Source organism: Poecilia mexicana, unplaced genomic scaffold (assembly GCF_051168715.1).
Source record: "Poecilia mexicana isolate PSO_F unplaced genomic scaffold, ASM5116871v1 scaffold_14, whole genome shotgun sequence".
Taxonomy (NCBI): Eukaryota; Metazoa; Chordata; class Actinopteri; order Cyprinodontiformes; family Poeciliidae; genus Poecilia; species Poecilia mexicana.
Window position 1 is genome coordinate 15941963 of NW_028263383.1, and position 12275 is coordinate 15954237.

The 12275-nt window shown below is 41.2% G+C and overlaps 2 protein-coding genes across 2 annotated transcripts; both read left to right on the top strand.

The window, feature by feature from the left end:
* The first annotated feature begins 2549 nt into the window (after positions 1-2549).
* On the top strand, positions 2550-10569 carry LOC148155498 (transient receptor potential cation channel subfamily V member 1-like). Its single transcript, XM_088012268.1, has 6 exons — positions 2550-2743; positions 2825-2977; positions 3126-3263; positions 9544-9839; positions 9998-10174; positions 10252-10569. The coding sequence occupies exons 1-6, from the start codon at positions 2719-2721 to the stop codon at positions 10459-10461; spliced, it is 999 nt and encodes a 332-aa protein (XP_087868394.1). The 5' UTR covers positions 2550-2718; the 3' UTR covers positions 10462-10569.
* LOC106907480 (uncharacterized) lies at positions 5053-8545 on the top strand. The gene is made up of 2 exons (XM_088012575.1): positions 5053-7465; positions 8473-8545. The coding sequence occupies exons 1-2, from the start codon at positions 6453-6455 to the stop codon at positions 8543-8545; spliced, it is 1086 nt and encodes a 361-aa protein (XP_087868701.1). The 5' UTR covers positions 5053-6452.
* Positions 10570-12275: the final 1706 nt, after the last annotated feature.

Sequence of the window (12275 nt, forward strand, 5' to 3'; positions counted from 1 at the left end):
CATAAAGACGGTTACAAAATCAGCCTTCTATCACCTGAAGAACGTTTCCAGGATCAGAGGACTAATTTTCCAGCAGGATCTATAGAAACTGATCCATGCGCTTATCTTTAGTTGCATTGATTACTGCAACATTTTCTTTACAGACCTGACTAAAGCAATCAGACGGCTGCAGCAGATCCAACAAACTGTATTTCTTAAAGAAGCTTAGATTCTTCTATGTTTGCAGCAAGATGATGCAGATCTTCTCTTAAGTCATTTGTGGAGAGTGTAGTATAGACTGTCATCATCTGTTGGCGTAGAAACTTAAAAAGATGAAGACGGTTAGGTCTGTTCTGGGGTGATTTTGTTTTTTATAAAATAAAGAACATAATGAACAACCTGAGCATCCTGTGACTGAAATATAATCTCTGTGTCTTCAGAAAGCGGTTTCTTCAGAGCCGGTGAAATAAAGACTTCTTGGCACTTCCTTCCTGCCCACAGCAGCAACCACTGATAGGTTGCAGCTGTGTCGGAAGAAACTTAAAGATAGTTGCATCTAATTTTCCTTTGAGAGCAATAAAACACCTTTGAATTGAATTGAGTGAACCGAAACATCGGGTTAGGTCAACACAGATCTGGTTCAACAGACACAAAATCAACCATCACACCTAAAATCCTGTAGAAAATCAGCATAAGAGAAGAAACCGAACTCTGGACCATCTGGACAGATTATGCAAAGAGCAATGGCCAAAAATGCCATCACTCTATGTGTTGTTTGAAACATAAAAGAAGAAAAAGTATTGTTATACTGGTAAACTACCTGATGATAAAATTAGACAATCGGCTACCATCAACTTAAACTATTAAGTTTATCAAAGAGCCTCTCTTTGAGTCTGACTGCAGTGTCTTTAAAGCGTGAGGTTCAGGAGTCAATATCTTCTAAGTGCTTCCCCGAAAGGAGATAAGGGAAAAGATTATCTGTGCATTCACTTTTTGATCATGATAGTTGCAGCACACCCTGCGACAGACTAGTGACCTGTCCAGGGTGACCCCGCCTCTCGCCCGGAACGTTAGCTGGAGAGGCACCAGCAACCCTCCCGACCCCACTAAGGGACAAGGGTGTAAAGAAAATGAATGAATGAATGGATGGATGGATGGATGGATGGATGGATGGATGGATGGATGGATGGATGGATGGATGGATGGATGGATGGATGGATGGATGGATGGATGGATGGATGGATGGATGGATGGATGGATGGATGGATGGATGGATGGATGGATGGATGGATGGATGGATGGATGGATGGATAGTTGCAGCACAAGATGAAGATGTCATTTAGCTAAAGTAGTGGCTGACAAATAATTCAACAGCTTTCTAGTTCTAATGCATAACTTGCAATAATGACCTGTGGTGTTCCTCAACCAATCCAGGATCCATGCTGTGAAGTTTAAAGCATAAATGACTGAGGAGAGATTTTGTGGATTTAATTTCCAAGCACCTCCGAAATTAGGACGTTGCCGGGAGCCGCGTGGCTCAGTGGTAGAGCGTGTTCACTATACATAACGTAGAGGTTGTGTTCCTCGACAAAGCTGTGTTGGGTTTGATTCCTGACCTCCAGTCATTTCTTGAATTTGAGTCCAACTTTCTGCATAGTAATGAACCCTCTTTCATAGCATGATTCTTTCCAGATACTATAAGATTGGATTAGGTTAAGATAACAAGAAATTTAAATGGATTTAAAGTTTCAGTTGAAAATTTGTTTATGAAATCAGGTTGCATTTTTAGCTTTTAAAAATCCTTAGTAACCTCTTTGAGTTTAATCACATTCAGTCAAGTTATTGATGTCTGATTGTCATGACACTAAAATTATATGGGTCTAACTGCAGCCTAATTAATATTTGTAGTGAGTAATATCATTGGTGTCTACTCTGTGAAGCGAAGGACTGAGACAGCAGCCTTGTGGAACCCCAATCTACAACCAGCTGAGTTAACCTGGATTTGTTCTGTCTCAAAACTACAACCAACTGGTAATTGAACTACGCAGGCTAAGAGTGGTTAGCTTTCTAACCAGAACTAATTCAAGTATATTGCTAAAACACAACAGTAATCAAGAAAATACATCATGGCATGCACATAATACTCAGGAGGCATTTACACAAAAATGATTGTACGATTGCTCCCTCTGAGACCCACTGAATGTGAAAACACCTGTCATGTTTCATTCCAGATTACCAGAGTTTTATGTAAAGATGAGGAAATCAAAGATTTCTGATTTCCATCTGGAGGCGGATGACAGAACGGAGGAGGAGAAACGGAAGCAAAAAGCACCAAAGAAGGATGGTTTGGCTTCTGCTTTAGGTTTGAGCAAAGAGGCCCCTAAAGCCCCCATGGACACCGACTACCAGGAGGAAATGGAGCCGGTCAAGCTCAATTTTGACAAGTGAGTCTCAGCACACAGACATAAACTGATTCTGCCTTAATTTGCCATTACATTACAGCAGGGGAACTGTGAGCTGTCAAGCCACTTATTACTGATTATAATAGACTAACAAACTGCTTGATCTGCAGTAAAAACCCTGAGATATGCAACAACTTTTGCTTCCAGAGGGATTCGAGGTGAGGCATCACGGCCAAAGAGAGACAGCTCCACTTTTACCATTGAGCGTCTGTTTGAAGCAGTGGCCAGCAGGGACGTCAACAAACTGGACGGCCTATACCAGTACTTGCATCAGAACATGAAGAAACTCTCTGACTCTCTGTGTAAGTGTGTACATGACCCAGCAGGTGTCCCAAACAGCAGATCTGTGTTCTGACTCCCCCAACATGCGGTCACATCCACAGATCAGTCGTACGGTAAAACCGCCCTGATGAAAGCTCTGCTGCACCTCAAAGATGGCAAGAACGAAACCATAGAGGAGCTGGTCAAAGTTTCAGAGAGGATCGGCGACATAAAAGAGTTTGTGAATGCCGCCTTCACCGACAGCTACTATAAAGGTAAACTTTCTTATGAATAAAAGCTTAAACTTGTCAGTCTGCTCTCTTTCTCCATGTTCCACCATTTTAAAGTACCAATTAATAGTGTCCTTTTTGGTTTTTAACAACAAAAAAATATAAAAAATATGTTTTGCTATGTTTATTATAGGTCAGACTGCTCTACACATAGCCATTGAGAGGAGGAGTATGTTCTACGTAAAGCTGCTGGTCAGCAAAGGTGCAGATGTTCATGCCAAAGCCTGTGGGAAGTTTTTTCAGCCCCATAATGGTCCCAACTTCTACTTTGGTAAGTTTGTAGGGAAGAGGTTTGGTTTGGACCTAAAAAAAAAAAAAAAAAAAAAAAAAAGCAATTTGGCCAATTGCAGTTTCTCTGTTAGAAATACAACGTAAGAAAATGCAGGAAGACTATTCCAAATTGTGTTTTGGGAGTAGGTGGCCATTATTGAGTTGTCACACTATGCAAAAGAGTCACAGTAAAACAAGGTTTTGCTAATAACTGAACCAAACTATCATAGAGTTGTTGAGTCATCAAAAATAAACAAAACACAATTGTTTATTAAGAATATCTATGAAATGTGGAAAGACATGGAGTTTTATTTTTACTTGAGTTAAAATTCCCTACCAAGTCAATTCCATTATTAGAAATGTTCCTAGGAATCAGATTTTAAACTTCTCAGCAATCGACGTTAGAGACACCTACTGGCTAAAGGAGAGGATAGGTAAGCTTAAATAGGCATGACCTGCGTCAGGTAATGCAGTCATTTAAGGATTAAGTTAATATAAAGCTTTCAGCATGGGACTTAGGAGTTATTAGTCAAAATGCATTACCCTTTAGCCTAGCCGATTGCCTTCCTGTGTAATTCCGCTTGAAAAGAAAAATATTGCTTCCAGCGCAGTTTGGGCTTTCTCCCCTTGACTCGGATCGTCTCCAGTAGATTTTTTACCGGGCCAATCAGCGAACAGGAAGAGAAGTTGTGAACGATGACGTCAGTTTTCTGCGCCGTTTTAGAATTGTAGTCTGCTTGAAGATTTAGCAATGGCAGCAAAGTAAGAAGACGAATGCATTCTGCTGGACACTGGGCTGGTTTTTACCGGGCTAATTACTCTCTATATAGCGCCACCTAATGCTGGGTTATGGTACTTTTTAACACCTGAGGCGCAGTGGCGGAGCTAAACTTTTAAAGTTGCGGGGGCCAGGGGGGTGCAGGACTACCTCTGGGGAGGCCAAATTTAAAATGTGTGTGCGCACATCTATATATCTATAGATATATAGACATTTCTAACATGATTACCACCCAGAAGGAGAGCGATGCTCAGAAGGAGCGTGGCAGATGTTGAAAACCACCCATGGGGTAATCAGAAGTAGAGCTACAACAGATAGATTCTGACTTGTACTGAAGTGATTAACAATAAAAATAAAAACAAAACTCCATCACCTATAATTCCTTTCATCTCACTTTTTCTTCTTTATTTTTTTAATAGCCATTATTTATTAGGAAAAACCAAAGTAGAAAGACTGAAGCCGTACCTGGAGTGCTGGTAACTTGAAACCTGTTCACCTCTTTTATGATGAAGTTTATAGTGAAAAATGAACAACCCTGTGGAGTGGAATAGGCCTTTCCCTGAAGAAAACACTGTCAGCATACAGAACCTCCACATTTTGTTTTTAAATTTGTTTAAAAACAAAGCAATTTGTTTTGTTAAAAATTGAAAACATTTTTAAATATTACTTTGAAAGCAATATTTTAGCTCTGCTTCCTTTCTACCAAACCTGTTTACTAATTCAAATGTCTGCATAATATTTTTTTTGCAATTGATTCTTTTCACTCTTTCCCCTGAGTGTGGTTTAAAAGGTTTTATGTGGTGAATTTCGGCCTCTTTCAGTCCTCTGAATACTGCACTCATGCTTTTTTCTCTTTTGTTGTGTATTTCTGTATGCAACTGTGTGTATTTGTGTCTTCTCTCCTTCGAGAGAAGACATGTATATAGATTTCAGTTTAGCCATTTATTTTTGATGGATGAGCCTTTATGATTGATAATATATAACTGAACATATATATTTTTATAAACTTAAAGATGCTTTGGATTTTATTGAGTTGTAACCTGGGATTTCCTCAGCTATGCACCACGTCTCTGGAGAGATGGAGGAAATTAGGGACTGAAAACTGCACACACCTGCTCCTTCATTTAGCAATCAGTAGTCCTATAAATTTGAACTTCTATGCAATGACGGGGCAGCTGACTCCTTTCGCAGACTCCTTCCATATAATAAATATATATTTAGTCATGGAGCCCTCCAGGGGACATGGGGAATTTTTTTTTTTTTTTTTTTTTTGCGTTCCCTCAATAATGTACTGATCAGTTCTTGCGGCATAATTGATACTGTAAGCCTTTCTTACGGTGGCCGCCGTACTTTCTGCTTTAATACAAGCTTATAAGGTTTTTCCATGAATGTTAATATCTCGTTGTGAAATATCAGACGTTTTATATCTTTTTTCTTTAGTGTAGAAAGGCACAACAAACCTATGATATAAACAGAAACAGTTAGTAGGAAAGAAATAAAAATACATCCAAACTATTTGGACTATTTCTGAGTTATTATCGCGGGGTAAACAGTCATCTGATTGTGTCTCTACTGTGTTCGTAGTCTGAATGGTTTAAAGGGCTGCTTTCAGTGCCGTTCCATCTTAGCCTTAAGAGACATAAACATGCAGTAAATAAATCGATTTTCAATCAGTCTTTTGCACCAAAGCGTTAATAATAATTGCGAGGGAACGCAAAAGAACAGAAAAATCCCCATGTCCCCTGGAGGGCTCCGTAATGTAGAAACCAATTTTGATATGGGTAAAAATAAAAAAAATATTGCTCTTGGCTTCCCCCTGGTGGACACTGTTGGTAATGTTACCCTGTGATTTGAGCTGCCGTTAAAAGCGTATTCAAAAGCAAGCAAACCAGTGTCGCAAAAGAGAACTTATTCTTCAGAGAGAGAGAAAAAGAGGAAGAACAGAGGAAGGTTGCTTGATAGCAACCTACAAAGGTGCCGTTCCAAAGCTAAACATTTATGCTAGTGTCCTTGTATTTGTTTGAAACTGGGTTTGAGTTGATTCTCGAGGATGGCCCTGTATATTTCTGAGTTTTTTTTAGTTTTTTTTTTGGCTTCATAATGTTTGGTAACAAAAATTAAAACTTCTCAATGTTTGACATTGTCTAGAAAAATGTTTTTACTTCAGGCTACAATAGAATGTTCAGTTCAATAGCATCAATGACATCAGCATTGATGTCATCACTCTATGACATCACAAGGGAATCTCTCTCTTGAATGTAGCTCACAGACAGCTTTTTCTCAGACCTGTTCCACAGTTCTATTGCGGCAGATCACTCTTCAGAGCACGTTCGAAGTTTATCAGAAAGAGCAAGATATCGATTTCAGATATTACACGCCTTTCATAGAAGCGAGAATTTACCGAGTTTAAACATGAAGCAACAACAGATTGGATGTGAACATGAAGCTTTTCCAGCAGAGCTTTCATGGATCGAAATGATGGAGCTCAACATCCAAGTTGACTACGATGCTATCGTTTTCCCTTTAGAAGACGACAGCGATTTTATTGAATCTGTTGATTCATCTTCCATTGAGTTGGAAGATCAGTCAGCAGAGATCCAGGGGGAATCAAGTCCTTCCAGCGACTTGGAGATTCCAAGATCATTGGAAGTCAAGCAGGAAACAACTCCATCTGCTGACTTCAAGATCACCCCTTTAGTGGAAGAGACAAACCAACATGTTAGAGATCTGACTAGGCAGGTTGACGATCTTAAAACAGAACTGCAGAATAATATCTTTGAACTCCAAGAGGAAAGAGACAGAAGGATTTCATACCAGGCTGAAGTCAAATCACAGCAAGAGCAGATCCAAAAGCTGCAAAAACTGTTGGAAAAAGAACGTCACCTGCAAGCTAAACGTGAACAGGTTACTTGCTCTTCTAAAGTTACAACCGACAAGACCGTTCTTCGACAGCTGGAGCACTTCAAGTGGGAGGCTGAAAAATATGCCTCCCGCAATAAAGGTCTCATAGAAGTAATGGTTGAAGAATATAGAGTGAGACTTAAATACGAGGAGCAGCTCAAAAGTCTCTCTGAGCAAGCTTCCAAATTCAAAGAGCAGGAAGAAACTGTGAAATCTCTGCAGGGTCAGGTTGTGGACCTGAAGGAGAAGTTGAAACTTGCTCTGGAAAACAACCATCCGAGAGTCTGCACCCAACCAGAGGTCCCCCTGCAAACTGAAGGCTCCATACCAACAAAGGAGACCAAGCAAAGGCAGACTTTGAATCAACAAGGGGTCTCCATGCATAGCCTGGCTCAGCCTTTGCGACAACCCACATCCAGGTTGCAAACAGAAGGCTCCCTGCCAACAGAGGAGACCAAGGAAAGACAGACCTTCAATCAACCAGGGAGGTCCGAGGAAAGACAGACCTTCAATCAATCAGGGAGGTCCGAAGAAAGATGGACCTCCAATCAACCAGGGAGGTCCGAAGAAAGATGGACCTCCAATCAACCAAGGAGGTCCGAAGAAAGATGGACCTCCAATCAACCAGGGAGGTCCGAAGAAAGATGGACCTCCAATCAACCAAGGAGGTCCGAGGAAAGACGGACCTCCAACCAACCAGGGAGGTCCGAGGAAAGACGGACCTCCAATCAACCAGGGAGGTCCGAAGAAAGATGGACCTCCAATCAACCAGGGAGGTCCGAGGAAAGACAAACATCCATGCCACCAAACTCCACTGGTTGCATGGAGGGCCTTCATGCTGGCGTTGGCATGAAGACCAATCTATGCCCGGCTCGGCCTTTACACCGACCCACACCAAGGTGGCACTAACCTGGGCCACTATCCAAACCCAGGTTTTGCCAACACTGGGCATTATGAAAATTCAGCGCTTTACACAAATTTAGGAAATCAAAACAGACACAGGCAAATAAAATTCCTCACTCCAAAATCAATGTAGAAAACACAGCATCAATTTCAGCTGTCCAGACACAACCAATCAGAACCAAAGGTGTTAAATGTGTCTCAGCACATTCAACATATTAGAAACCAATCAGAACCAAACGTTTGTCCTTTGGTTTGACTGGTTTCTAATGCGTTGAATGTGTCTCAGCACATTCAATACACTAGTCTACTGGTATGGTGCAGCTATGCAATTGGCAGAAAAACAACCTAACATTATATAATTATTTATAGAATGATTTAGAAAACAAAATTCTGTACAGGCTCGTCAAAACTATTTCGACCCGTATTAGAACTTTGCATTCATTTCCCTTCATTTTAGTAGCTGCGATTTTGCCTAACCCAGACATTTTCCCCAACTCTAACATTAACTAAAACTTAATTCACAATGAATCCATCATATTAGGACCAGGCCTTTGTCCTAATATGATGGACCTGATATGACACTGTACATATAATGGTGAGTTCACACCAAACGCGTTTTGACCGTCAGGCGCATCTGGTTAACATTCAAAGTCTATGTGGAGGCGCGTCGAGGGCCGTTGTGGCGCGTTTCGAGAGTCTAGCACAGCGTTGGACGCTCCACATAAGACTTTGAATGTAAACCAGACTCGCCTGACGCTCAAAGCGCTTTTGGTGTGAATGCACCATTAGAATATTCAGTTCCTATGGTAACAATGTCATCAGCAGTGATGACATCACTCTTTGATACATCAAAGGAATCTCTCTCAACTGTAGCACAGTTTTTTTCAGACCTGTTCCTGTTTCAGACTTATAAGTTATGAAACTTCTCCAGGAGCTGTTAAAATTATTTGAAGGCACAGAATCAGCCCAGTACAGGTTCACATTCTCAGGTGAGAGAGACTCACCTGGTATAAAGTTAATTTTTCGGTACTGGAATTAATTTATTAATTTAATCAAAGTATGTCATGAATATGTGTTTGTGTACTCCATCTTCAGTCCAGAGCATACTAGTTTTTTTTGTTTTTTTACTTTTACCACTAGATGATATGCATGTAGGATATGATAAAAACAACATTATTCAGAGATGGGATAAGTTTATAGCAGCTGTGCAGATTTCTTTTTCATATATTTATTATTGTTTTTATTCTTTAGATATTAGGTTGGCTTAGAAGGATTCCAAATAATGTACAGGAATGACCTGGTGCTGTTACATGTCAATCATCAGGGTGGGCCACTGGGGGGGCCAATCAGATGACAGGGGGGGCACTGGCTCCCCCGAGCCCCCTCTGGCTCTGCCTCTGCTGAGGCGATAGTTGACTGTTACCTGTTGGTATGCTTTATCCACTCCATTACCAGTTTTGATGGATATTTGGGATTATTATTTTGATGGAAAAACGAAGTGTGTAAACCATCTTACTGCAATATGAGGGAAAGTTGACAGATTTGGAGGAAGCTCCACTTTATTTTCCCCAATTCATTTGTGAAATTCACCATTAATAGTTGCCGTGTAACAAACTCTCAGCATGACGCCTCAACCACCATTTCTCAGAGGTAGCACAGTATGTGTTGTGATGCATGTTGTTTAATTATTCCATTATAGGTGAGCTGCCCCTTTCTCTAGCAGCCTGCACAAACCAGCCTGACATAGTCGGCTACTTAATGGAGAATGAGTATCCAGCGGACGCCAAGATGGCAGACTCTCACGGCAACACAGTGCTGCACGCCCTGGTGTTGGTGGCCGATAACTCGAATGGGAACACAGAATTCATAACGGCCATTTATGATCGCATCCTAAAGATCACTGCCCGACTGCATCCCAAGATAAAACTGGAGGAGAAAGAGAACAATGACGGACTCACAGCTCTCAAACTGGCTGCCAAGAATGGCAAGATTGGGGTAAATGCAAACTCAGAGTAACTTTAAAAAAAAAAAAAAGACTAATATGGTTGGAGCGCTCAGTTGTGACTAGATTAGAATCCTTTTGTCTCTAACCAGATGAGTCTGAACTGTCACAGACTGTTTGTAACTTCCTTTTTTTTTTTATTTGTCTGCAGGTATTTTCTCACATCCTCCAAAGGGAATTCCAGGAGAATCACTACAAGCACTTGTCCCGTAAATTCACTGAGTGGGTTTACGGACCCGTCCACAGTTCTCTGTACGACCTGTCCTCTTTGGACACAATCGAGAACAAATCTGTTCTGGAAATTCTGATATATGGCAGTGAAATTCCTGTGAGTCCCAGCTTTGCAGGCAAACTCAGAAAAACCTTAAGCTGTCATCAAGGTCACAAGGTCGTGTCTCTTCTCAGAACCGCCACGAGATGCTGGAGAAGGAGCCGCTCAGCTGCCTCCTGGAGGATAAGTGGAAGAAGTTTGGAGGAGGAATGTTTTTTTTCAACTTCCTGGTCTACCTTGTGTACCTGCTCATCTTCACTATTGTAGCCTACAATAAAAAAGATGCTACACAGGTAAACAGATTTACACAGTGTTCAACAGAGCCTGAGACGGACCTGGACTGATGTCTCCTCTGTGTCCCACAGCTTCCGTTTATCCCTGACGACGCCTGGGATTACCTGTATGTTTTTGGCCAGCTGCTGACTTTATTTGCAAACTGCTATTTCTTTGTCATTGGGGTATGTGGCCCACAATTGGTTTATATCAGCACCTTGTATAAGTTTAAGTTTACTAAGACCTCTATAAAAGTCAAGGCCTGGGAGCCAAATTTGACCCGCCTTGGCTTTTTTGTGGCCCTCTTGACTCTAGAGGGCTTCATTAAAAGGACCTTCAAAAAACAGCTTAAAGATAAGCAACAAATTATTTTATCAATGAAATCAATGCATCCTTGTCTGTATACTACCAAATTACATCAATTTGAAAAGACGTTCAATATCTTTAAGTGCTCATAAAATGCAGAGATAACTATTTATTAGTTTGCTAATGGCTAGTCTGATCAATACGTTCAGCCACAACTGGCCCTTTGAGGACATTCCTGATCTTGTGTCCCAAAATGAAAATGAGTTAGAGATCTTTTTCTATAATGTCATAATCCCCAGATTGTAGGCATGACGAGGAAGCGGCCAAAGCTGCAGACACTGCTGATTGATGGATATTATGAGATTCTCTTGTGAGTAACGTTTTCTACTATTATTTTATTACAGATTTGATCAATAGTAGTTTCAGATTGTCTGGCATAGAAACACGGTGACATTTTGAGGACTTCACTGGGTGTTGGGTTTTAAACAAACACTTAGCAGATTATAATTATTAAGTTTCTTCCTGTGCACAACTATACACGACCATGTATTATTTTGTGATATAAATTCCAAAGTCAAGACATAAGTTTGTGGTTGTAACAAGCCAATATTTGAAAAAGTTCACTACATATGACTTTTTCTCCAAAGACTGTGGTGACTACAAGTAAACTTGGGCCACATGTGCTGCTAGCTTCTCTCAGGGCTTACTGTTCCTGGTGGCCACTGCTCTGTACTGGGCGAGGAGGCAGGAGTATCTGGGCTTCCTGGTTATCTGTCTGGCTCTCAGCTGGGTGAACGTGCTGTACTTCTCCAGGGGCCACAAACACATGGGCATCTACAGCATCATGATACAGATGGTAGGGGTTCCACTCAGCTGTGACTGACGTTAAAGTGGATTGTTTGACGTCTAAGTTCTGATTTCTTTGCAGATGATCGTCAGTGATATCCTGCGCTTCTTTTTTGTTTACATCGTTTTCCTCTTGGGATTTTCAGCAGGTATTTTATCTCAGCTCCAGTAAACAGAGAGTTAACAACTCCAGGCTTGTCAGTATTTTCACCATGTATTTGTCTCTTGTTACAGCCTTGGTCACACTGCTTATGGAACCTCAACTAAAAAACCAAACAGAAATAGAGAATCCAAGTCCTTCTGATGCCTCCACAACTGATTATAAATGTATCACACCTCACTACCAAAACGTCTCTCATACCATCCTGCAGCTCTTCAAGTTCACCATCGGCATGGGCGACATCGAGTTCATCCATACTCACCAGTACATGGAGGTCTTCTACCTGCTCCTTATCGGCTACATTGTTCTTTCCTACATCCTGCTGCTCAACCTGCTCATAGCCTTAATGAACAACACTGTGAAAAAGACCACTATGGAGAGCGCTGGCATTTGGAGGCTTCAGGTAAGTGAATGCCGTCCACATTGGTGTCTGTTGAAGAGTGGGCTTTAAACGGGTTGGTGTGGTCGTCCCCAGAGGGCTCTCACAATCCTGGAAATGGAGAAGAGGCTACCCTGCTGTCTGAAAAAGAGTTTTCGCTCTGGGGTGGAGAGGAAACTTGGCACCGCTTTTGG

What these genes read in the sequence shown, in the direction of transcription:
- LOC148155498 (XM_088012268.1), top strand. Translation starts at nt 2,719, where the DNA reads ATGAAGAAACTCTCTGACTCTCTGT. An exon ending in CACCGACAGCTACTATAAAG is followed by an intron (nt 2,978 to 3,125) that starts GTAAACTTTCTT and finishes TGTTTATTATAG; the next exon opens with GTCAGACTGCTCTACACATA. An exon ending in CCAAGAATGGCAAGATTGGG is followed by an intron (nt 9,840 to 9,997) that starts GTAAATGCAAAC and finishes ATTTGTCTGCAG; the next exon opens with GTATTTTCTCACATCCTCCA.
- LOC106907480 (XM_088012575.1), top strand. Translation starts at nt 6,453, where the DNA reads ATGAAGCAACAACAGATTGGATGTGAACATGAAGCTTTTCCAGCAGAG. An exon ending in ACCTTCAATCAATCAGGGAG is followed by an intron (nt 7,466 to 8,472) that starts GTCCGAAGAAAG and finishes TTTGACCGTCAG; the next exon opens with GCGCATCTGGTTAACATTCA.